This window comes from Cynocephalus volans, chromosome 11, assembly GCF_027409185.1.
Source record: "Cynocephalus volans isolate mCynVol1 chromosome 11, mCynVol1.pri, whole genome shotgun sequence".
NCBI classification, from domain to species: Eukaryota; Metazoa; Chordata; class Mammalia; order Dermoptera; family Cynocephalidae; genus Cynocephalus; species Cynocephalus volans.
In genome coordinates, this window is record NC_084470.1 from 74,243,314 (window position 1) to 74,271,047 (window position 27,734).

The 27,734-nt window shown below is 39.0% G+C and overlaps 1 protein-coding gene across 9 annotated transcripts in view; it reads right to left on the reverse strand.

The window, feature by feature from the left end:
- MAGI1 (membrane associated guanylate kinase, WW and PDZ domain containing 1) overlaps positions 1-27,734 on the reverse strand; it is a 585,689-nt gene that overhangs the window by 215,906 nt on the left and 342,049 nt on the right. For all 9 annotated transcript variants that reach the window (XM_063113324.1, XM_063113321.1, XM_063113319.1 and 6 more), the window contains exon 2: positions 12,415-12,531. In XM_063113324.1, the coding sequence (XP_062969394.1) occupies positions 12,415-12,531 (117 nt within the window). The remainder of the gene's footprint in view (positions 1-12,414; positions 12,532-27,734) is intronic.

Below are 27,734 nucleotides of genomic sequence, written 5' to 3' on the forward strand. Positions count from 1 at the left end.
ATACGGCAACCTCAGAAGAAATGGTCCAAGGACTAAACAGTTTTCTTTCTAGTGATGGAGTGATTAAAAATGCAATGGGAAGGCTGAGCCCTAGTGTAAGACTGGGGTTCTGGCAGAGTCCAACTTGCTTAGATGGTCCCTGGAGACCTGTCACTTCCCCTCCGTAGGCTTCTCCCTTTAATCAGCAACTGCAGCTCGGTCTGCACCAGCCAAGCCTTGGTCCAAAGGAGCCAAGCCATTCCACTGCATCTCACACCTACCAAGGGTTGCTGAGAAGGGGCAAGGGCAAAGAGGTCACATGTCCCTGGACTCCTATTCATGCACTGGGCCTCAAATTTCATTGTCTTCCTCAAATAAAGTTATATCTACAGTACAAAGATACACGAAAAGGAATGAAAGGTATTTAAACTTGGGGACCATTACCAGACTATACTGTCTTTAGTGTATTTTGAATTAATGTTTTATACAAACTGCAATTGGTGAATAGCACAATTATACTACATTGCTGTGTGTATTTAAAAGCATTAATTAAATGCAGACATTAAAGCCACATTCTAACTTTTGTTGTAGCCTTGTTTTTGTTTTTCAGCATTTCTGGAGACTCAGAAACAGAAGTGGTCTCTCAACACTTAAGAGGTCTTAAGGAGCAAGTCTCCACCCACAGGACTACACTCTCTTGGGACTGGGACTGGTAGCTTAGAATGCTTAATGTGTTCATTGTCCCCCTAATAAATACATTCTTTTTTAAAGAGGAAATAGGCCTAAAGAAGTTAAGTGGAGTCCAATGCCACAGTCACACAGTAGATGTTTCCTGATTCTCCTGGGGAAAGTGTTTCCAGTGCTTCTTCTTGCCTTTCCTTTGGTATTTATTTCACTTTCTGAGTCACGGTGATTGACGCATTGGTCTCAGGACTGAGGTTGGTGCCCCTGCTTGTGTATCACATAGTCCTGGCTCATCCTAGCATGGGATTTAACATACTCTACTCTAACTGCCTCTTGTTTGTCTTCCCTACTACACTGTAAACTCCTTAAGAGCGGGAAATTTATCCAGCTTACCCCTTAATGCTGAAAGCCCAACACCATTCACCTGCTCGTGGTGATATTCAATACATGTTTGTTCAGTGTGCAGAAGTGGATTAATGGAGAATGGTTCAACAAGTAGATGCAGCAACTGACAGATGAGTGGGGAAAAGAAACAATAGTCACTTACTCAATCAGATCTGATTCTAATACTATCTTCATCCTTTAATGAGCTAAGTTAAAAGTGGGAAGATCTTGTAATAGATTGGATTAGGTTTCTGGTGGTCAAGTATCCAGTGGATATTACCCTCAGTGGAGTAAAACACCACCCCACCATATTTGGAAAGCATGGCTGAGACATGCACCTCCAAAATGAATGGCGATTTGATTCTACTCATCTTTCAGGCTTCATATCTAGCTGAGTAACTGCCACTGGAACTTGGCCATGCAGTCAAGTGCTGCCCAGCACCCAGGGTGCCATTCACATAGATTACAAACTGAACAGTGCCCCCCTGGAGCTGTGTAATGTTGTGGCTCTGATAGGATCTAAGACTAAAAAGTAATTATTTTAGAGTAGAGAGAATAAAAACTAACACCACCCTTCCCCCCAAGAAAAGGAATACATTTAATTACTGATTCTTTTTCCTCTTCTTTTTTGTTTTTATATTCTCTAGTACTATAAATTATAGGCAATATGAGCCACCGGTTAAGAGTGAAACTTCTAGAATGGCACATCACAGCTCTACCACTTAGCTGTGACATCTTAAGTTACTTAAGCTTCTGTGAGTGTTTCCTTGAACATGGAAAATAAAAACATCTTTGTCACAGGATCATTGTGAGGATTAAATGAGTTATAGTATTACAGAACAAAACCTAGCACATAGCAAGTACTCAATACATGTTAATAATAATTATTATTAAGATAAATACTTTCATATTCATCTAGAATCCTATTAGCAGATACTTGGGATCCACTTAAATTATTTTTCTTAACTTATTTTCTAAATGTATATCATGTTTGTATATATAGAGCTATACATATAGATGTACATATACATAGCCTGAGCAAAGGAAACATGGTGGTTATTAGTGGGAATTCCAGTATCCAACCTAACTAACTACCTGAGTTTCAGTCCTATTCCACAATTGTAAGGCAAGTCACTTAACTTTACTAGCCTCGGTTTCCTTGTCAGTATAAGAGGATAATAGTAGTAATTACTTCACAGCATTTCCACAAGGATTAAATGAGAAACTAAAATTAAATTACTTACCATAAACTTGGTACTCCATGTTACATTTTTACTTAATGTACAGCACAACATCTTTCAGGATTGTCTCTTTATACTTTAATGAACACAATCTTTCAAGGTATTAACAAAATCCCAATCCTAGGCTAAAAACAATGATAGAAGTAAAAGGTATGGGGGGAACCAAAAACATAACACTCACATATAATCCCCTTTCCCTCAAACTATAATGGGGGGGGGAATAGGTATTTAAAAATACTTTATTTGGAAATTATTTCAAATTTACAGAAAGTTGCAAGAATAAGAAGAGTACAAAGAACACCATTATACCCTTTACCCAGACTTATCTATTAATATTTTAACCTACTGGCTTGTCACTTGTTCTCCCTCTTCCTCTCCCCACACATAATACATTTTTAACCATTTTTAATGTTTTGCAGCCATTTGAGCATAAGTTGCATTCACCATGGCCCTTTACCCCTAAATACTTTAGCAAATATTTGCTAAAAATAGAGATGTGTAATTGGTTAATTTCAAATGCAACAGGAAAATATGTCATTGATTGTTTAATAAGTCTACCTTATTCATATTGTCCTTGAAATAACACAACTGACATTTTCTTGTTTAAATTTAAGGTAATCATTTTGGGCAACTCATTCCACACCACAGACTTTAGGTAAGCCCACTGGGGCACAACCAACGAAGTATCCTTACAGGGACCATAGCATATGTGCACACAATCCACTACAGAAGGCAGAAAATTTATTTGTACTTATTTTTATTGAACATATTTGATACAAGGAGATTTCTTTTAAAATATATTGTACTTCATTCTCTTGACTTAAATGATTCTTGAGAAACTAAAATATGGTAAAAGCTTCTCTTAAAATAAATAATAGATGGTAAGGATACTGTGAAAACCTCCATGTACCTTCATAAATCACTGTGGAAATTGCTCCATAATTGCAACAAATCTTGATGAAAAATGTCAGCTAAAATTATAAAGCAATTAAATAAATTAACATGGCTGCCAAGGAGATATATTAGTATCCTACACCCAGCCAAGGACTAATCCATATGTTATTAAAAGAATACTCTTTTTTAAATTCAATGTTGATTTTTAAAATGGTCTCTAAGGTGACAGCAAGCAGAGATATAAACCAAGAGCTTGGACTCTGGATGTGGTTAGAATTGGGTTTGAATGTAAGTTCCATCATTAAACAGTGGTGTCCTTGGACAAGCCACTTACCTAAACTTTGCACACCTCAATTGCTGCACTCATAGTACTGGAGTACTGTCTCTCTCAGGGTTTGGAAAGGGTTAAAAGAGACAAAGCTTATAAATCATTTAGCCCAGTGCCTGGTGCATATAGTAAGCACTCAATTAATGATAGGTGTTATTAGCAAGTGGTGAAGCCTGGTCTAACATATTTTTATAAGATTATAAATTACACAAATTCTAATTAAACCATCTAAACTCCTATGGCTTTCCCTTTTTCTACACCCCTGAGAACCTTAGAATAAAGATACCAGACAAACCATGTTTATTTAGGTCTATTAACAGACACAAATAAATCAAGTACAGTGTTAGGAGCTTTTAAGTCTGCAATTCTTTTTTCCCTTTTTTCCTCCAATATGACTCTATCCACTCAGCAACTACACAAAGGCAATTAGAATTAACAACATATAATAAGAAATACAAAGGGAAAGAACACTGGGGAATTAGCTGATGCTGGGAATATGCAGAAAATGTGCTGTTTCAAGCATGCCTGTTATTGGCCAAATCCAATTATTAATCTTCACTCTATTGTTGCCTAAGATCTAGCATTGGGTCGTTACTCAACAAATGCTGAAAAATCATTTTCTTAAAAACTTAGATTGTTCAAAAAAAAAAAAATCTTCATATTGATAAGGCCCAAAGCCTAAAGAGAACTTGAAAAGAGAAAAGGAAGAACACTGGGCTTGGGAAGTCATGTTAGAAAGGGAAGAGAAAGGAGTAAGGAAGGAGAATTGATCTAAACAGAGGACCTTTAAACAGAAGATCTAAACTGTCAGCCTGTGAAGTTTCATACTCACTACTGGCTGCTTTATGTACTTCTCATAAACATCAATAAAGATAAAGAGGAAATGGAGTCCCAGAAAGCATGAGTAACCTGCCCAAGCCAACAAAGCTGGGAAGTGAGTAGAGCTTGCCAGTCTCTCAGGTCCACCACACCTGAGAGCCTGTCACATCTGCATGTTCCAAGCTCAGCTCATCTACCTGAAGCACCAGAAACACACAAAGACCGTGCGTAAGTCCAAGTGTACTGAGCTGAATGAGCTCCGAAAGGTGGCCTGGGGGTGATGTAACAACCTCTCTAGTGGTGCTTTTTCCCATTACTTGCACCATTTTGCTAAAGTAAACTAGCCAATAGTACAAATGGCTGTAAGATGCAATGGTTCAAGATAATGACTTTGGGATCTATCAGACTGGAATCAAACTCAACTCTGTTTAAGTGTGTGACCTTGAGTATCTCTAAGTCTCATTTTTCTGCAATGGAAAATGAATATAACAGCTTACACTTCAAAAGATTATTAAGGAGATTTAAAAAATAATGTAAGTAAAGTGTTAGCAGAGTTCCTGACACATTGGGGATACTCAATAAATAGTATTTGTTATCCTTTTTATTAATTTTTAAATGATAAAGCATGATGTCTGGTGCATTACTCAGCCTCTCTATTCCCCTTTTACCTCATATGTAAGACAGTAATACCTACTACTAGCATCGCTGGTAGAACTAACAAAATGATATTTTGTAAAGTGCTTAGGCTCTCTACTGGTACAAAGTGATAAGTGATGCCTGCTTGTCTAGCAGAGAATTTAGAATTTCAGAGCAGATCTTGAAGCTTTAAAAAAAAAAAAATCAGTGTAGAGCTGGCCATTAGTTTATAGCACCATGTTGTAACACCAAGGTCAAGGGTTCAGATCCCTGTACTGGCCAGCCACTGGCCATGCCCCCCCCCAAAAAAATCAATCTAGATAGCCTCTAAATAGAAGGATAAAATACATGAGACAGGAAAAAGAAATAAAAAGGTGAATAAGATAGTAGGGCATCAACAGAAGTCACTGACACAGAGTGGAATAAACAATGCCTTGTAACCAATATCATGATACTCCCCCAATCGAAATGTCAGTTTTATTATTGGTAAATGCTACACTAGCAGAAATGGCTTTATATGTTTTTAACAATAGGCTTTTTAAGAAATCACCCCCAAATTCAACTTACCAACCTATTCCCAGGCAGATCTCCAAACCACAGTCTTCCTAGGGAGACCTACCTGCATAAAGTTTACAGCATGGAGGGTCAGTGTGTGCTTCCCTATGAGCAGGCAGAGCCCAAAGAGAAGAGGAACCGTCCAGTTCAGGAATGTCCAGGTCCCTCTCATAAACTCACTGATGGGAAACTCTCTTCTTCCTTGGCAAGAAGTAAATACATATTCCATGCTACTGGCTTCAATGCTTCCTAAGGGCACTTGAGAAATGTGAAGAGGTGTTTGTTCTGGGTTTTCACAAAAATGGGGTGTGGTGCTGGCATTTATCATGCGGGTTCCATGGATGCAAAGAGTTCTTAAATGAATGAGAAAGTCTAGAATAACAAAGATCCTTTCCGCTCCCCTCACAAACTTTCAGTGCCACGACCGATTGTCACATGGATAAAATTCGTTTAAATCCCAGACTCTAACTCCAAATTACATCTAAACAAAAAGCATTTTTTTTCCCAAATTACACCTAAACAAAAAGTATTTTTTTCCAATCCCATAATTTTTTTATATGAGACCAAAACTCCTTGTGTGGATTATCACGTTACTTTGTGAAGCATAAATAATATCTCAGCTTATTTATACCTGGTAAAAGAGAAAACTACTCATGAGAAATAATACAGCAAGCAGAGGGGAAATTCCTTGACACAGGCAATCTTGGATTTAAAGTGCTTTCTATGTATATAGCATGGTGCTAAACACTATTAAAAGTATAAAAGCAAACCAAAAGCATAAGAATTCATCACTACCATGAATGTGCTTTATTGTGAGAATGTCCTTTACAGTGAGAATGTCCCATTACATAGTAAGGTGTTTTTAGCAGTACCACATTTAAAGTCACTTGTTCAAATTACATATTATGTAGGATGGGGAACCCAATTACACAATAAGAACCATTCACTTTGTTCTAATTCTTGGCTTCTTTAAGGGTGAATAAGGAATCAACCAGAAACCAAAACAGAGCAAATAAGTTTTGATGGAGAAGGAAGAAAAGGGCAGGTGTATCAGTAAGAGGACAGGTCAGTGGGTGTGAGAAGTCCCCAGACCACAGACCAGTCAGGGGCACGTGGGAAAATATAGTAGTGATGGGTAAAAGGGAAGGGGACAGAAAGCGTTGAGAACTGTTGAAGATAAATATTGATTGTATCCTTATAGGCAACAAATATCTGTGATTGAATAAAAAAGAAACAGGGTTTAAAAGTCAAATGGGCTTGAGTTCAGATCCTTAAGAGCTTACATGCCTTTGATGAGGCCAGAGTTAGTGATGGCAATAGACAGACGGATGATAAAGATACACAGGAATAGGTAGATCATGGCAGATTAACTAGTACACAGTAGGAGTCCAGAGCTATTATTATTGCGACTAGATACAGTTTTGCCACAGGCTAGGCTTTGTAAAAACTAAAGCAATTCTTTTCATTTTAACAGCACTACTTTGGTTATAGGACAACAGCAATAACAATAGTGAGAAAGTTTCCAGTGACCTTTATCTGCTGAGTACTATGGATGTGTGCAGAACTCTCTAGTTCACAAATCAGGACTGGAAGCATTCCACTAGTGTCAAACACAACCGAACACAGGGATGCACATTCCAGGAGACAAGCTATTTTCCCACATCCAGTTCTTTATCTTGGCCTCTTGCTGATAAATAAGTCTAGTTTATGTCATCAGCTGTAATTGTTAAGACTATAGCAGAATGGGTTGATTCCTGGCAAGCCATACTAGAAACGACTGTGCTTAAGAGAAAATGACAGGTTCAAACAGTGCCATAGGTAATTTATGGCCCATTCAAAATAATAAACAATGCCAAATGTTAGCAGATACTAAAATGCCTATTTGAATATGGCACCTCTATAAAAAGACCAGAATCTCCTATGTTTACCACATCAAATTTAAATTGTCTTGTAGATCAAAAACATTCAAACCCTTTGTAAACTCCTTTAGGTCAATGATCAATACCTCTTTGGTTACAATAGTCTCAGTGTCAGGGAGAGTCTTGATCAACAAAGTGTTAAGCTACAGGACAAAACTGACTTATCCTTTCCTCTTTCAGATGACCTTAGCTTGAAAAGAAAGATGAGTTCCTGAGAGTTGAGCCCACAGAAGTGAGAAGGGATGGAAGGGGTGTTCGGCATTCCAAAGAACCAGCACGACTGGATGAGTTATATCTCGTTTTGACAGCAGCAGTATAGTAAATGACAAGCCCTGTCAGGTAACGCATTTATCTTCATGGGAAAAGCAGCCATTCCAAAGCGAGAATCTCAGATGTTGTCACATCAGCTAGGACAAGAAGTCATAAAACAGGAGGGCTATCAATGCAGGAGGTACAGCGATACCCAGACTGCAACTAGGAGGAACTGTGAATGGGCACTCCAGCTCCAAGCTCACGGTAGCCTTGACTTTTTCCCCTGGGCTTGGATTACCCAGAGAGGAATCAGTGAAGGCCTTGTCAGCCACCTGTGAGCCTTCACAGGGCTCAAGCCTTTGAGATGCCTTTATTCCAAAAGGCTTATAGCAAAAGCAGCTCTGCTGTTTCTCTCAAGTGCTAAGTAACCAAGAAAAAATAAAACAAGAAAAATGAAGAACATCTTTTTCCATTTCTTCATTTGTTCATTCATTCAACAAATATTTATCCTGTAGTCCAGGCACTAAGCTGGTCATTGAGGTAGATACTGGTGCCTGACTCATGAAAGTTAGACAGGGACCAGGCATGACATTCAAGCATGGTACATGCTTGAAGAGGGTCATAGAGGGTGGCTCTGGGAGCAGTAAGGATGGTAACAGGCGCAAATCTGTGGAAGCCATGGAGGACTTCATATAAGAAGTGACATCTAGGTGAACTTAAAAGACTGAGAACTGGTCAGATAGGAAGGTAGGGAAGTAGGAGGAAACCACCATTTCCAGTTACAAGAAGACACAAGGTGTGTTTGGGAGATGGAATGAAGTTTGTATGGCTAAAGCACTGTGGGGGAAGGATTTGGGAATATGAGTGGAATTGAAGGTGAAAGAGACAGGAATATTATCTAGAAGGTTCTGAGGAATGAGAGAAGTAAGCATCTTTACATGCATTTCAAATCTATCTATATAAAGGTGGTTTTCTACTGGTGCACAAAAAGAGATCTAATGGAAAATAAGATAAACTTAGATATCCTAACAAAATCATGCAATGATTTTTAAAAATCTGAATAATCATTGGAATTCTATTGTGTATACCAGTGAATTACCTGAAAATCAGAAAGATCCTACTTTTAATGTATGGTGCCTTATAACACCCCACCTGAAGACATAAAATTCCATCATTTTAAACAGCTAAAACTATAAATTCAGCAATCCAAAACTTTTCTTCTTTTTTCTTTCACTCTCAGTGGTCTATTTCTATATTATTCTAATCAGCTATTATTAATTACACCTAACCTGGGAGTTAGAGAGACCTGGTTGAATCCTGGCCACGCTAGCTGCTATCTGTGTGGCCTTAGGCAAGCTATCAACCTCTCTGGGCCTCTGTTTCCTTTAATGAGATTCATCCCACAGGACTGCTGTGCATATCCGGTGAGACAGTGGTTAAGTTGGTACTATTATTTCCATTTCACTGAAGAGTAAACAAGACTCAGAGAGGTTATGTGACTTATACCAGGCAACACAGCTAGTAGAGCAGCCCTCAAACTACACAACCAGGACTTCTGGCTCATTCTGCTTTTGGTTCTCTTTTCTGTCCAGATTCTTTTTTTGGTGGTGATTTTCAGTGGTAAATACAATTAAATTTTGACTAAGATGACCTTTTTCATGCTGTAGAAATAATAAAAGTTCTTGAATACAGGGAAGATAAAAGGGAAGTGGAGGATAATGACAACTATAACAAAAATAGCACTGAAAGCACACTTTAAATGGGCGAATTGTATGGTATCTGAATTATACCTCAATAAAGCTGTTAAAATTTTAAATATAAAAATAAAAATAGCAGTGGATAAGAAGTGAGTAATGTGGCATATAGAAGTGGGATGATTTTGAGGAAGTTAAATTTTGTTGCTTCACCTTCTTACCTGCAAAATAGGGGTGCTGCTACCTGCATTGTCTCTGCCAAGTATTAGGATAAAACCAAATCTTAAATGGTAAAGTCCATTATGATGCACATAAAGCTCTATTATATTATGAAAACACTAAAAAAGAACTTGAGGATAAAAGAGATTTATTTCTTCATTTTTAATGACCTATGAGCCTCCTAAAATGTACAGAAAAAAAGTTTAACCTCATTCATGAGCACCTGTTCATGAGGTCATCCCTTCTCAAAATACTGAAGTCACTGAAATAGCAGCAGCAGGAAGTTCTGGAATGTACAGATTACATGAGTTAGTTTCCCCACCACACAGGTACAACATAATCAGGAGGACACATACTCCAAATCCAGGGCTTCCTAATCCATTAGCACAACAGGTTGGCAGAGAGCTCTGCTTTACCAGTCACATGGTCCAAAGAATCAAAATAAACACAAATGTGGACAGAGTAAGCCAAGCTTATAACAGAATCCGGAGTCATCCCTGGGCTACTCGTGTTCAAAGGCACACATGCTACACCAGACTTAGAAACAGACCTGTTCTAAATTTCCTTCCCATTTTATGGAGGAAATATAAAACGAATTGTTTCCTGTTTTCTCTTTCAGTAGGAGCACTATTTCTGCTTTTCAAATTCCTGATTTACTGGTTTTACAGAAATAAAACATCAATATCAAGGGCTTTATATAAGCAAAGACAAACATAATTTTCCCACTGTTTTTAAAAAAGACTGAGGTCATTTTTGCCCCAATTCCTATATAGTGGTAAGTTTAAAATCAAGCCATTTAGCTCACAGTCAGGTCCAATAAATCAGTGGAAAAAATAAATGGAAAGCATGCCAAAATGTAACCATGGTAACCCCACAGATGCGTCAAGAAATGGTGTGCTCATTTGCTTCATCCCCATTTCTTAAATTGGAATCTAAGTAGGGAAAAAATTATACAGAGAACAATCATGATTCAGCAATTAGTGAATTCTGCAAAACTGCACTGAACCTGCTGTACTACTACTTAAGAGGCAGCTACGGCACAGCTATGGAAACAGCCCTGGATGGCTTAAGAGTCAAAAAGACTCAGATCTGCCTCTTATTGGTTTCTTTATCTCCCTGTTTCTCTATTTCCTCATCTGTAAAATGGGTTTGTTAAAGACCCCCCCAACGTCAAAGGGTTATTCTAAGAGTAAAACTTGACAGTGTGGCAGAGGCAGGGCCATGGTAGACCCAGGAGACCCAAAGCCCTGGTCACCTTTAGCCTTGTCTTTTGTGGCTTACCTTAGTGCCTTGGTTTCTTGATCTATAAAACCAGAATGATAATCCCTGACCCACCCATGTGATTAGTGTTAATAATTATTATCAATCCAAAATACAACATTATATGAGGATATTATTAGGATTACAGTTTTCAACTCCATTGCTGAAAGACTACAAGAACTGAGGGCCACAGAGTCACATTAATACACAATCACAACGTTTTCTCTGTCAAGTGCATCTGTGTCACTCAGTGCAAAAAGGAAACCCTAAAGGCCCTGTTCCACATTACTTGCAATAAACCTCTTCTCCTCTCAGACCTCCATTTTATCAATGAATAAAATGGAGGGCAAGGGGATATTCTAGAATCTGATCTCTCAAGCTCACAGTACAGACTTACAGTCTAAGACCTGGCAAATCTGTGGAACGCCTTAGTTTAGTTCTGTTTATTATTTTATAGTAGCACCAGGAAACATTAGCACTGTAGCATATCAACTGCAAAATATTATTTAAAGGAAACCATTTATAGCAAACAAGTCACAGCAATAAGCAGGGTACCTGAAACATTGACTTATTCCTCCCTTCTTTTGCTGGTTAAAAAAATGCATTTGTAAAAAAAACAAATTTTTTTTTTCAAATTTTAAAGGACTGGATAATAGAGAGGTAAAATAAAAATTCCAAGTAATAAAACCAGAATCACTCTTTCCTTATATTTTGAGTGAAATTAAACAACCACACATCTTCCCAGGATTCATACTTTATGATTAGCTGAATAGGAACATAGTGTGATAGAATGTGGTAATACTCCACTACAATTGAGCCCAATGTATCTATGTGTAGACAGACAGACAGACTGCCTTCCTTTAACGCAAAAAGTCTGCTTTCAGAATTCTTATGTTCTGTGTCTTTCTTTCTCGGATTTGGTTTAAGCTAATGGTTTGGGGGAACTGGGTTTTTTAATCTGTGGGAACTATTTCTTCAAACAAAATTGTACATGAAATCTTGATTTATGAATCTGATAAAGTTGGCCAAATGAAAGAGACATGTGGGGAGGAGCCCATGGAGGTGCTCCCTTCATTGAGGGCAGTTAGGGGCCCACTGGTCTCCATAGAGGTCACAGAGGTCAGTCTAAAGGCCTCTGGCCTGGTCCACTCCAGCATTAACAACAAAGCTGGCTACATTTATGGAAACTTACACCACACCAGTACTTTACAAAATGCTTTATGTGCCTCATCCTATTTACCACTCATAACAGGTCTGTGACATTAGTACTACTGACATGTCCTTTCCACTAACGTGCAACATGGACCTTATAAAGGGTAGATAATTCGGCCAGCACTGCAGACTACTAAGTGGCAGAGCTAGGTCTGAAACACAAGCATACCGTGAAGCCGAGCTGTTTGTCCCATTGTCAATTATGATTTACTCAACTGATACAGTCACCAAGTGGGCAAGCCGCCAAGTGTTCCAGAATCAGCGGTGGAGCATTTCTGTCCCCCCTCGACTTTTCACACTTTCACCCAATGGTGAGACGTCAAAGACTGGCTACTTACAAGGCACAGCATGGCGGTACAGGTTATCTCTTATGATCTGCTGAAGCTCATGATCAGGAGACCCTTTCTGGAACCGTTGATTGAGAAAATGTCGCAGGTCTTTGTTCAGCCTTCCTCCTGCAGGAAACATATAAAACAGACAGAACACATCAACAACAGGGCTTCCTGGAGACGGAACAGCTGAGAGCCATGTGCAAGAAAGCCACGAGAAGCAATGCTAGTCGGCCACCCTCAGTCATTAGGAGGATGTACTTTAGATTTTCCCCTGCAGGGGTAAAGGCAAGCCAGAACATAAGAAAGATAAAGCAGCACCGAAAAAGCATTAATTTGGGGGTCCTATCCATATAACACTAGAAGGCTAAAATAGCAAAGAATTTAAACTAGGCTATTACAATTAAATGTGTGCCATAGACACTCATGGATCCTATTAGTGGGAGAATAAATGGTTGAATCCTTAAGAAGACAATCTGACAATAACTGTCAAACCATAAAATGTTCTTTGACCAGGGATTCAATTGATAGGAATTTGCCCTATGGATATACTTTCAAAGGTCTGCTTAAATCTCCAGTATTATTTATTATAGCATTTTTCCTTTTTTTAAATTTTTGATGGCTGGCCAATACTAGGATTTGAACCCTTGACCCTGGTGTTATATAACACCATGCACTAACCAACTTAGTTAACCAGCCAGCCTTATTATAGCATTTTTATAACAGCATGTGGATAAAAATAAAAACAAAAAAACCTGCCTGGAAAGAACAGAAAGGGATCAATTAAGCAAAGCATAGTACAACCATGTAATAATTACTCTGCATAAGTTAGATCTTCATGTATTAACATTGGGGGAAAAAGATGTGAAATAGTATATAATGTTGGATTACTTTTGTGTAAAAAGGAATTTTAAAAAGCAGAGACTATGTATTAATAGAAGGAATCATAAGAAAGTTTTAACAGTGATTTCCTTTAGAGAAAAGAACGTAAACTGGAGGAGACTTCACTCTTCACTATACAGACAGGTAGACAGATTATATATATATACATCTCCCTATCCTGTGTTACTTTTCAAACTCTAGATACATATTGTTTATTGTTGTTGTTAAGTCATAATTATCTAAGTGGGTCTATGTGTTTACTTCTTTGTAATTCTTTACACTTAGAAGAAAAGAAAAGCTAAAAATATTATATTGTTCAAAAACGTGTCATAGAAAGGAGACACATTTTTTAAAATCAAATAGTCTATAGGATCAACAGAAGGCTAGCATTCCTTCGTAATGGAGAATGATGCTTTATTGACTGCTAAAAATAACAAGGGTAAGATTGTTCTTTCATTCTTAGACAAGATAAAAATAAGGTAAGAGCATTTTTAGCCTTAGAGAATGAATGCAGCAATCCAGCAACCACGTGAGCCACAAAACTCATGTTTTCAGATGATAACCTCCGCATGGTCAAAAAGAGTAAAACATGAGCATGAGCATGACAGTGATGGTCAAGATGATGATATTTCTTACCTACAGTGGGAAACTTTATTTTAATATCATGTTTAAAATAAGATTCCCTGCTATAGCTGTTCATTTGGAGTAGACTAATGAAACCCAATTTGACCTATCTTATTTGAGTTGTATTATGCCTAAGGTTACAAGTGGTCAAAAAAAACCCACATATATTCAAGTCAATCTTAGATCATTCATTCACTCATCAAGTATTTATCAAATGAAAAAGACAAACACCCACCCACTCTACAAGCCCCTCCAAAACAGGGCACAAGGTTTGAACAGACAGTTCACAAAGGAATACATATGACTGGTCATTAGGTATGTGAAAAGATGTTGGACATCATTACTCATCAGAGAAATGCAAATTAAAATCACTACATACCCACTAGAATAGCAAAAGTAAAAAAGACTGACAATATAAAGTGTTAACAAGGTTGTGGAGCAAAAGGAACTCTTGTAAATTGCTAGTGGGGGTATAAAATGATTCATCCTAGTGGGAAAACAATTTGGCAGTATCTTATAAAGTTACACCTTCACCAGCCAAGTGGCCCAACAATTCCACTCTTATTTATACGAGGGAAATAAAAACAAGCCCCCCCCACCAAAAAAAAAGATTTAGATGAATGTTCTTGGCAACTTTATTCATACCAGCCAAAATTAAAAACCCAAACGTCCATCAAAAGGTGGATAAGCAAACTGTGGTATATTCAAACAATGGGACACTACACAGCAATTAGGAAAAAACTACTAACACATGCAATAAAATTGATGAATCTCGAACATATGATGTTGAGCAAAAGAGAACATACTGTATGATTCCATTTACATATAAAGTTTTAGAACGGGCCGAATTAATTTATAGTGACAGGAAGTAGTTAAGTGGTTACCTAGAACTGAGGGTAGGCAAAGACTAACTGCAAAGGGGCTTGAGAGAATAAGATCTGTACTGTATGTGGACGTTACCACTGGGGGAACTGGGGGAAAGGTACATAGGGCCTCTACACTATCTTTCTAGAACATCCTGTGAGTCTATAATAATTTCAAAATAATTTAATAAAAGGGGGAACTCTTGGGGGGAGATGCCAACACAGTATTTCTTGACTGTGACAGTGACAACATGGGTTTCATAGAACACTGATACAGTAATAGTTCCATCACAAGATTGTTGAGAGGATTAAATGGGATAATACATTCAGAGAGGGCTTGGCAAAAAGAAGGCACTAAACAAACTATGGAAATTATCATTATGATGATGTTGAGTGGAAACTGTTGAGGTGAGTGGAGAAAGAACTAAAATCAGCCCAAACATGAACTTAATTTTTTTTCTTTTTTTTAATGCACATAAACATAACATCTATCCGAATGACTTGGAAATAGCCAGAAACAAAATACAGGCCTAGGAAGATATGAATTAAAAGCTATTTCTAGTGTTTCTGGAAGTGAATAAAAGTCTACCTGTGCTAAAATGGTGTGGACATATGTAAACTGGCTAACAAATATTTAATGTGTGTTCAATATATGCCCAGCACTGTTCTGGAGCTGAAGTTCAGGAAACAAAACCAACTGGTAAATCCACGATATCTGATAGTCATTTCTGCTAACTTTAGCTTAAGGTATAATTCTGGTATAGTCAAATCCAGAATTTGACTAAAAGGATAACAATGTTTACCAGCAAAATTCCCATTGTCTACAATCTAGGGTCTTGTATTCCTCTTAGGAGACAACAGATCTTGACATTAAAAGACACTGACAGTTATCACTTGAGCCATGAGTTAGCAAAGATATCTATGATATCCAAAGGTACTGCTTGAGTTAAAAGCAAAATTCCAAAGAAGATTCAGGATATAAAATCTGCTTATCCCATATATAACATAGATTCTTACATCCTTATGGATCACATATAGTAACTATCAAGATAAATCAGGGGTATATAGATTGGAAGGCATTCATAAGACACTCTTGGTTTACGCTCTATGTTCAAACTAACCAAGCTAGCTTGGGTTTATGATCATCAAAGTAAAACTCCTCTCTACTGTGGATGTGCAAAAGGGCAGAGTTAACTATGCTGCCGGTTAACATTTACTCTGTGTTCCATGACATTTGGAAGTGAAAAGCTTCAACCTTCGCATTCCATTAAGAATACTATACTTTTTGGCATCTAATCTCAAATTAATTGCCAATTATTCAGGGCACATGTCTATAAATCTTCTCCTAACTGCCAAGGGCAGTGAGCCAGTGAAATAAAAAATTGCAAGACAGAGAGTTTGTCATAGCATCTTCACTTTTTTAGAAATTCAAGATTTGTTTTGTAAATGAAAAAGAGGACATAGGTCAGGAATACGTGAAACTTTTTTTTAAGAAAAGGGTTAAGAACTTACTGTAAGACAATTTTATAACTTAAAGGAGGAAAAGGGGGCTTAGAATTTGGATTTGCCATTATTTTATACTTCTATATCTTATCTATATTTCTGTGTCTTTTAAATTCACAACAACGTATCTCTGCTTTTTTTCATTCACATTTGTCAATAGAAATTTAACTATGTTTGAGCAATGTAATTTTTGTTATTTTTAATGTTGCATAATATCTCATTTTTAAAACATACCAAAATTACTTCTTCTTCATAGAAAATTAAGCTATTTCCCACACAAACAATGCTGCTATAAATGTCACTGTAATGTCTTTTTTGTTTGTTTGTTTGTTTGTTTGTTTTCCTCTAGATTATCTGAACCTGGAAGTGAACATAAACATCTTCAACTTATCTCAGTAATAACTGAATTCATCTCCAAAATGGTAGTGTCAATTTGCCTGTCTACAAACACTTTTGGCGGTCCTGTTTCTCCACACTCAGGCCAACACTTGCTATTGTCACTATATTGTGAGTCCCCAAAACCACTCCTAATTTTGACAATTTACTAGGAAGATTTAGAGGACTCAGTATATAGTCATACTCATGGCTATGATTTATTACAGCAAAAGGATCCCAAGCAAAATCAGCAAAGGGATAAGGCTCATGGGCAAAGTACAGAGGAAGGTGGGTGCAAGTTTCCAAGAGTCCTCTCCAATACTTAAATCCCCGAGGAACACGTGGGAAAAGCTGACCACCAGAGAAGCTCCTTAGCCACTAAGGCCCTGGGTTTTTGCTGGGAGCTGACCAGGTAGGCAGTCTCTGCCTGACACAAAACTAGACTCCAGACTCTCAGAAGGAAGGCATAAATGATATCAGTTAAACAAACAGTTTAGACGTAGTGAACTACTCTTATCAGTTCCAGGAACAGAAGAAATCCTCTCAAAATCCAAGTTCCTAGATGCCAACCAAGGGCCAATTTGGCCTTCAAACTAGTAGCCTTTAACTCTTTTGTACACAATCCAAGTTTTTAAATGGTTCCCAAACTAATAAACATAAGATGGTATCTTGGTATTGCATTAATTTAAAATTACTGATTACTAGTAAGAGTGAGAGTTCTATCACATCTTTCAAATTGCCTTTTGTGTTTCCTTTTCTGTGACTTGCCTGTTTGTAGTCTTCATACATTTTCCTAATTGACTGTCTTATTAATCTTGATAAATAGATGCTTTTTATATATTCGGGATAGAATTCCTTTTCAATTTTTTATGTTGCAAATTTTGCTTGTTATTATTTAAACATAAAATGATCCCCAATACACTTGAGTTGTACAGTTACTCCCACTTTTCCTCCCACATGCTAGTTTTCTGCCAGCTCTACCAGAAGCATCATTTTCAAGGTGATAGATAATGAGAGACTCTGCTTGGTCTGATCTCTATCTCCTAGGATCCTAAGGGGAATGCTAGTCAGTAAAAATAATCTTCATGGTCAAGAAACTAGGTTTCCACTTTTGAGTCCTCTTACTTTACCCATTTGTGACCAAGAGAGCAAACACAACTCCCTCCTTATTTTATATGTGCTCCGAAACATCCACATCCAGAAGGTCAAAGAATAGCATTTCATCACAATTAAAAACTGGCACTTTAACACATTTCACATTTTCAATGTTGAGGAAAACCTGCAAAAGGATATTTAAACTAGTCACACTTCCAGGTTAATTCCGCTTTAGCACACAATTTCTTCAAGGAATAGGTGTAGGAAACGTCCATTTATTGAGGCAACACAAATGGTTTGTACTGTAGTGGAGCTATTACAGCCAAAAAAATTGTGTCAGTTCAGCACTTTAGATTTATAAAGGATAGGTTTTTTAACAAAAAATTGTAAACTGAATAACAAATTAACTTGTTTGACAGTCTCTCCAACTTACAATCCAAAACTCATTTAAGTGAGCTTTGTCTGAAAAAGATTTTGCTATTTGTTTCTTTCTAACATATTTTTCCTAACATTTTTCTTATGGTAAAATTAAAATAATTATTGGGGAGTTATTATTTAATGGGTACAGAGTTTCAACTGGGAATGAAGAAAAAGTTCTGGAGATGGACGGTAGTGATCACTGCACAGTGTACTTAATGCCATATAACTGCACATTTAAAAGTGGTTAAAATGATAAATTTTATGTCTATTTTACTGCAATAAAAAGAAGATAAATTGATTACAAGATTTGAAAAATACACAAAAGTACAACAAAGAAAGTTAAAATCATCTGTAATTTCATTTGCAGCACAATTAACATTTTGGTACTGAATGTCCTGTGTATGCATAGATATATATACACACATATACCCTTATCAGACACATACACATTTTGGGATTTCATTCACTCATACAACACATATTTATTAAGTGCCTATAGCCAAACACTCTGTGAGCCCTGAGGATACACCAATGACAACACAGAGTGCCTGAGCAGGAAGCGACATCCTGTTTTAGGAAGGATGGACAGGATAGCCTCTGGACAGAGGCAATGGTTAAGATAAGAAGTAGTGGAAGACGAGAAGCTAGTTAGCTCTGCAAAGTGTGGAGAAACGAGCATTCCAGGCAGAAGAAACAGCACGTGCAAAAGTTTCAAAAGTAGAAAAGAGATTGACATGCTAGAGAAATACCATAAAGCTCAGGCAAGGGGGTCAAGGTTAAAAAGAGAAACAGGGGCCTGACACTTTTGTGTCTTGCGGGCCACGGTAAAGAACTTGGATTTTATTCTAAGCATAGTAGTTATATACTAAAGGGATTTTAGTCGTGGAAGTGGAAGACATCTAAATTTTGAGGTGACTTTTGCAGCTATGCAGTGGGTCATGTGTAGAGGCAGGTGACAGAAGGAAGCCAGTAATGCTGATCACACAAGACCTAAAGGGGCGTGGACTAAGGAAGTGGCTGGGAAGAAGGGCAGGAGGGGACAGAGAGGAGATGTAATTTGAAGCTGGAACTAATACTGTTTGCCAATGTGAGGCAGGAAGATACCAAATGCAAGGGGGGAGTCGAAAATGATTCCAGTGTCTGTGCTTAACTGGTGATGAACAGGTTTGAATGGAATAGAGAGTTCCATTACCTATCAAATGAGATGTGTAGGATCATGCTATATATGTGGATTTACATCCACATTTTCTAGTGCATAATTCATAAGTATTTGCAATATATTTATTATCAGTGCTCAAAAATATAGTTTTAAGAGCTACAGAGTATTTTTTATCTTATCGATTCATCACAACCTATTTAACCATTACCAATTAATAAGCATATGAATTGTTGCCACTGTGATTATCCTCCTTGTACAAAATCTAACCTCCTTGAACAAAAGTCTATCCATATTTCTGATTATTTTCTCATGATCCTTACAGTGGCAATATTGGGGGGGAAAGCACAAAAATGTTCAAGGTTCTTGGTACAAATTCTCTCCAAAAAGACTGTATTAGCTTCCCTTCATCCAGTTCGATTTTAAATGGACTCATCATACTATCAGTTTCACGTTGATAGACATCTGGATACCTCCCCTTTAAAAAAAACTATGATAAATAACGTTGTAATGATAACCCCCGAACATACATTTTTGCTGAAATTTCCTAGAAGTACAATTACTAGATCAATGAGTACGAATATCATTTTAAAGGTTCTTGACACATACTGACAAACTGCTTTCCAGAAAGGTTATACCAGTTTCTACCAAAGTCTGAAGGAAATTCAGCATTATTCATCTAACAATTATGGCGTCAAAATGAGAATCGTTTCCCCCCTTTTTATTATGTGATTTTTAAAATTTTCCACCAATAATTCAAATAGATGTCCACAATGTACTAGAGAAGCTGCACGGATGGTAAAACTATGTTCCTTTCAATTCTGAGAAACTGCTGGTTCCAGTAAGAAAATTAATTTAGAAAATGGCTTGTTGAGAAATAACAAATGACTGCCATTATCATATATATTTAACTAAAAAAACCAAAAATGAACCAAGAAAAACACAAAAACCCCTCACATCCAAATAACATATAAATTGGTAATACTCAATGTGCCGGTTCTTTACAGAATTACTTCAACTTCCCTTTGCCCAAATAACATTCAAGCAATATCTAAATCAGGGGTCAGCAAAATTTTTTCTATAAAGGGCTAAGGGTCAGATAGTACCTATTTGCCACCCCCTTGAGAACACATACGGGCTCTGTCCAACTATTCAACTCTGCCTTTGTAGCTTGAAAGCAGCCATAAACAACATGTAACTGAGGTTGTTTTTCAATAAAACTTTATTTACAAAAATAGACTGTAGATTTGGCCCATGGGCCACAGTTTGCTAACACCTGGTCTAGATGTTGGTCCTGCATCTCCAGGTGAGCAATTCTCCTTAAGTAATTCTTGCGGTAGAGCTGAAGTAATTCTTAGTGGAGGTGGAGGGTTTTCATTGTCCCCCAGGTTAGTCTAAGCCAGTAGTTCTCAAAGCATGGCCCCCTAACGAGCAGTAGCAGCAATACTCAAAAACTTACTGGAAAGACAAAATTTTAGGCTCCACCCAGACTTAAATGAATTAGAAACTCTGAAGGCTGGGCTCAGCAATCTGTGTTTTAATAAGCCTTTCAGGCGATTCTAACAAATGCTAAAGTTTGCAAACCCATGACCTATGCCACACCAAAGCTCCCTAACAAAATACAGGAAGCTAGGCACTGAGAATGAGCCTATTTCTCTATTTCTCACAAACGTTCCCCATTTCTTGCAAACTTCAAGCACTGCCACTCCACTACTGGCCTAATAACAGGCACACCACACCTGAGTCCAGGAAGGTAGAAGCTCATCAGAGATGCAGAGATTGAATCCATTCCCCATTTTAAAAAAAATTTTTTTTTTTTTAATAAAAAGAAAAGCGTGGTGAGTCTGTGATTTGAAATAGAGGCTGAGAGACAGATTTAAATATGCTGATGAAACTCAAGAAACTACTATTTGCATTACATCCCCACATGGATAAGCACAAAACATTTTGCTAGCACTTCAGGAAATCCACTTTATTATTATTTCCTGTCTGCCTCCTCTGCTCTTTTTCTCCTGGTAAATCTTTTTATAACAAATCTCATCCCACAGTGAGAAGAAACTTGAATTAAGCATGGAAAGAAAAGCAAGCTTAGGTTTAAATTCCATCATCTCTATTTTTCAGTATTTACAGCCTTTCGTGCTTCTTATATTTATTCCAGCTAAACTAAGATAGTGGAGTAATATCTGTTCAGAAAAAATAAAGTATTTATATAGAGAAAGCAAAAAGGCAACACTCCCTTGTTGGCAAAGTAATATAGCTGATATGAGCCTGTGTCCAGCCCTAATAAATAGCTGCGTGACTTCACCAAAAGCTGACGTCAGACATCTCTACGCTCTGAGTAGAGTGGAATCTGAAGGCGTGTGTGTATCTGTGCCCTTCAAGAAGACACTAAATTCCTGAAATGACATTCTATCAGAATCAAATTGGGCCTGCTGGACTCAAAAGATGACAGTGAAAATGACTGAGCGCTTTCAATGGGCCAGGTATAGTGCTAAGTAATAACTTTATGATCCTCATTCCCAACCAAGGAGGTTAGTTCTACATCCAGTCCCGTTTTACAGAAGAATAAACTGAGGCTTAGAAATTGCCCTATCACCTAGCTAGTAAGCAGCAGAGGTGGGATTAACACCCACAAAAGTACAACTATTTGTGTTCTTAACCAGTGAGGTACTCTGGGAGGGGTTCCCAATAAGAATGATTATAAAGACAAATTTGAAAGCGCCAGCTTAGAAAATAAAGGCAAAGAAAGCAACTCATATTCTTTCCATATTCAAGTTTTTGCACTTGCAAAGATTTTTAAAACAGTTTTTGCTTTTGGAAAGTCTTCCAAAAGCATAGCTAGTGTTATGGGAATTTGTTGATATGATAAATAACCATGCAGAATGTGCTTCTCTCAGTAGTATGTGGTTAAGAGCACTGGATCTCAAGACAGATATGATTATTTCAAATCCAGGCTCCAAATTCACCAGTTGGCCCTGGGCAAGTTACTAATCTCTCTGAGCCTCAGTCTGTTAATATACCAGGTGGGTATAATAATAGTATCTGCTCAAAAGGGTTGCTTCGAAGCCAAATAAGAGCAGGCGTAACACAATATCTAGCACATAGTAAGTGCTCAGTAAATTGTTATTCTTTTAGCAAAGACCATAATGTAGTGTGTAAGCTGGACTGAATCCTGAGTTTAAAAAAAAAAAAAAAAAAACAATAAAAGATATTTATGGCTAAGCTGGAGGAATTGTGGGTACAGACAGAAAGTTTGATGATGTTTCTAAATGAGTGTTGAGGTATGGCAAGTATAACAAGGCTTATAGGTAAATGTCATCGTTTGGGGTTGATGCTTATTTAGGAATGAAATGTCATGATATCTACAGTCAATGCTCAGATAACTTGGGAAAATGGAAATATGTGTAAATATGGAGAGATAAAAAGGGTATGGCAAGACGTTAATAGCTGTTGAATCTTGATGGTGATATACATATTACGCTGTTCTTTCAACTTTAGTATGGGTTTGAAATTTTTAAAAATAAAAAAAAGTAAGGTGAAATTATTCTTCTAAAAGCAATTACATTCACTATGACACTGGAAAACACCTATATGAATCTTAATGAAAATCAAAGACTGACTTCCCTTCTAGAACGCCACATTGTAAAGTTGTCCCAATATCCCTCTCAATCACTGCTACATGAAGAAACTAAGAAAGTGACATTTGAACAGCACTGGCTTCCAGAGAACAGTCAGCCAGGGCATATAAGCAAGGTTCCAGCACCCAAGATTAAAGCCTTGTACTCTAGGGTTTTAGGACTCTGCTAACAATTAAAATGTTTTAATTGTTTTTATGCAAATATAACAGAGATGTCATTGGTATTCCATAGCCTTGAACATCCATAGTAATTAACACAGCTGTTTCTCTATCCTCCTGGCCTCACCCTAATTTATACTCAGACAGGAACAGATCATCTGGGTTACAAACCTTATTCTAATATGATCTGATATCATTCATGCAACAGTTGGCTGGGGCCAGAGTTCCAGGTGCTCTGACCTACTTTGGGAAATCTCATACAAACAGAATTACAGTTTAGCCCACCACTTCAATTTCTACTGGACTGTGAGAACAGAGACCACTAGTGGTACACACATCATTTGATGGGTCTGAAAAAAGTGAGATAATTTCCTATCAGCGGAGCATCGTTATGAATCTATTCTTTGCATAGCAACACTCTTTAAATATGCTTCTAAGTCAGAAACTTTTTTTTTTTTTTTTTTTTTTGTCCTTTTTCGTGACCGGCACTCAGCCAGTGAGTGCACCAGCCAGTCCTATATAGGATCCGAACCCGCGGCGGGAGCGTTGCAGCGCTCCCAGCGCCGCACTCTACCAAGTGCGCCACGGGCTCGGCCCCTAAGTCAGAAACTTTTAAGAGTCACAAGTAATTGCCATGGTCCCACACAGGTGGAGGGGATGGGAGAGAGAGAGAACCAATTGTTGAATGTGCCTATGTGCAGGTTATTTTATAGGCTGCAAATCCATTAAGTTAAAAATTCCTAACTCATTAAGATTCATTTCTCCAGATTGACCACAACTCTCATCTTTAAAGAGTGCAGTGCATAGAAAACCAGGTTAAAAAATATTTAGGGAAGAGAGTTCTTACTTCATAGACTGATCATCAGATATTTCTAATCTCCATAATTCCATAAACAATTACAATTTTCACAGTCTACTATTTTCATTTTACCGCATTGTAGTCTTCCAGCTGCTATACAAGAGTGATGATAAATAATGGGGCTATAAAAGCCATTCAATAATTAGGACACTCACTGGCCATATGCCAACCTCCACAATGGAAGGTGATTTATGTTAGGCAACCCCATCACATCTGCCAGCCTGGTTTCCCCTGACGGGCTCTCTGGTCGCAGATTAACACTGCTCTTAAAGGCTATTTTTTTCTTGGCCAGAGAGAGCAGACTGGCAAGCCAATGGGCTACAGCATTTTTAACATTATATACAAAGAAAGAAAAACAAACTCAGTAAGCCACTTTCTGTCTTGCCATTTCACACACCCAGAGAAAAGAGGGAAAGAACAGAATGTAATAAACTAGATCAGGTCAAAGTCCTGGCCTTTGTCACAGAAATGGGAAAGACCTAAATAAAATCCAAGGACCAAAAAAAAAAAAATCCCCAGACCAGGCCAACCAAATCTTATCCCCTTAGCTCATGAGGAGGCTTCAATCTACACAAGCTTAAGCACACTGCATGCCTCACCAAGTGTTTCTCAATAGAAGTACAGCTGGCATCTGGGGCAGGACAATTCTTTGTTGTTGTGGGTCTGTCCCACGGACCTCTGGACATCAGCATCCCTGTTCTTGGCAGCTCCCAACTACATGCAGGCAGCACTCCCCAGTCACTGCAGGCAACCCCAGCGTGGTAGTCCCACAGGGGAGAGTGGTAAAGGTACAGCACTCAGGGACAGGTATATTTACCTGCCCCTGAACGTGTACACAGAATTTTCTTCCTTATTTTTCTTTTAGATCCAAGAGAGCATTAGAAAAGAATATTGCAAAAGGACCAACATTAAGAATGATTCCGGTTGGGTTTCAAGATGGCGGCGGCTGCGGCGGCTGGCGCGGAGTAGCTGAGGTGGAAAAGGTGGCCATTGGGCCTCAGGCAGCCGGGAAACTTGTGGACCTTCCTCTGGCCATCTCTTAAGGGAGGACTGCTGCTGCTGGCCGGTCGTGGGGGCTCAACGCCACTTTGCCCCCAGCAGGAGAGGCTGCCTCATTTACAGGCAACAGCTTTGAAGTGTGGAGCAGGAAAAGAACTGATTCTTAGCTGCAAAAGCGAGTCTTGAAACAGGGAACACGGCGCCAGGGCTGCTGTGGATGCAGCCAGGATCCCGGAGGCTGGGGCCGCACTGAAGGCGGCCAGCTGCCCTATTCAGGATTCGAGGTTTCAGGCCGGCATTAAAGAAGACTCCTGGGAGCGCCCGAGCGGCGCCGCAACTGAACAGCCCGAGGCGGCAGCGCCGAGAACACGGAAGGCAACAAACCAGAGACAGAGCGAGCGCCCGACCTGGCACAGCACTGTGAGTGATCCCTGGCACAGCTCTGTTCGGGGGGTGGATGCCCACGCGGCTCCCGCCTGCACCACCAGGCCACTCACTGCCACGGTGCTGCCTCCATTTTCCCAGGTGCGGGCAGCTCCGCCCTGCTCGGCCATCACTGAGCCCATTTGCTTGGCCTGGCGCGGGGCTTTCCGGACCCTGCGGGCCGGCCTCCTCTCCCACTCCCTCCGCAGTTCTCTGGCGGGGCTGGGGGTGTGGGGCGTCCAGACCAGTGTTGGGAGGGCTAGGAAGTGGGCGGGCCGACTGTCACTCCACCACACCCTGGACTCCGGCCCCGGTAAGCTTCCTGTTACTGGGAGGCAGATACCATCTCTGCGACCACCAGTTTGGAAAAAAGCCTAACGAATTTCTGATTGGGAATAGTGTGGTAAGGAGAGTTCCCAGGTCCGCTTGAACCTGCCGGAGAGCAGGCTGCAGGCGGGCACTAGACTCGGTTTATACCGGGGGGATACAAAGGTGAACAAGACCCGAGAAAGATCTACACAGTGCTACAAAGGCACCCAGAGAGACCGGTCGTCTGTGCCTAGCAGAAACCTGGTAGACTTCCTGGGCGAGGCGGTGCTGAGCAGGGTCTTGAAGGCCCAGCTGATAGACGAGGGGTGCAGAAGACACACCCCAGCCCAGCACAGTGTGCACAGAGGGGGGAGACGTGCGGCCAGGGAGGCGGAGTCTCGACAGAAACCACACACCCGGTGGGGTCGCCACTGCACGATCTAACAGCCTGGGCCAGCGCACACAGAACGGGGAGAAGTCCTGTACAGAAAGTGAAAGCTCAACAGAGATCACACACCCTGTGGTACGTGATCCACCAGCCCAGCAGAGTACAAGCTGACCAGAAAGGTGGATCCCCAGAGAAGCCCAAGACCCGAGGCAACCACACACACAAGACACTAGAGGCCAACTGAGCAGTCACGGTGGGAGCCATACCAAATTGGCAACCACAGCAACATCCTAGTTAGTCATTAGTCTCAAACTGGTGGACTGTGAAACCCCCTGCCACAATGAATAAACACCAAAAAAAAGACACCAGAAATACAAAAAATCAAGAAAGTACACCACCAAAAGTTAATAAATCTCATACTCTAGATCCTATAGAACAAGAAGCCCTTGAAATAACTGACAAGGAATTTCGAGTGATAATTCTAAGGAAACTGAATGAGATACAAGAAAACTCAGCTAGACATCATGATGAAATGAGGAAAAGTATACAGGATCTGAAAGAGGAAATATACAAGGAAATCAATGTCCTGAAAAAAAATGTAGCAGAACTTGCTGAACTGAAGAAGTTATTCAGCGAAATAAAAAACACAACGGAGAGTTTAACCAGCAGGCTTGTCGAAGTTGAAGAGAGAACCTCTGAACTTGAAGATGGGCTGTTTGAAATAACACAAGCAGACAAAAAGAAAGAAAAAAGAATCAAGGACATGGAAGAAAATCTGAGAGAGATATCAGACAACCTCAAGCGCTCAAATATCCGAGTCATGGGTATTCCAGAAGGGGAGGAAAATGGAGATTCCATTGAAAACATATTCAACAAAATAGTGGCAGAAAACTTCCCAGGTATAGGAAAAATCACAGATCTTCAGATCCAGGAAGCTCAACGATCTCCAAACGTATTCAACCCAAAAAGGCCTTCTCCAAGACATGTCATAGTCAAATTGGCAAAACTCAGAGACAAAGAGAGAATCTTAAAAGCTGCAAGAGAGAAGCGTCAAATCACCTATAAGGGAGCCCCAATCAGGTTAACATCAGACTTTTCATCACAAACCCTAAAAGCTAGAAAGGAATGGGATGATATTTTCAAAATACTAAAAGACAAAGATTGCCAGCCAAGAATACTCTACCCTGCAAGGCTATCCTTCCGAAATGAGGGGCAAATAGTATATTTCTCAGACAAACAAAAACTGCGGGAGTTCACTACCACAAGACCACCCTTACAAGAAATCCTCAAGGGAGTACTGGGTTTGGTTCCTGAAAAATAACTACCACTGCCATAAAAACCTAAGAAAAATCTAAACCCGCTAGTACAATAAAAATGGCATTCATGAAGAGAAAACAAGCTAACAAAAACACTATCTACAACCCAAGGAACCAACAAACAAAGAAACCAAACAGTAAATCAGAAAGCAAGGAACAAAAGACACCTAAGACAACCAAACAACCAATAAAATGCTAGGAATAAATCAACACCTTTCAATAACAACTCTTAATGTTAAAGGCTTAAATTCCCCAATTAAAAGACACAGACTGGCTGACTGGATCAAAAAGCAGGACCCAACTATATGCTGCCTACAAGAG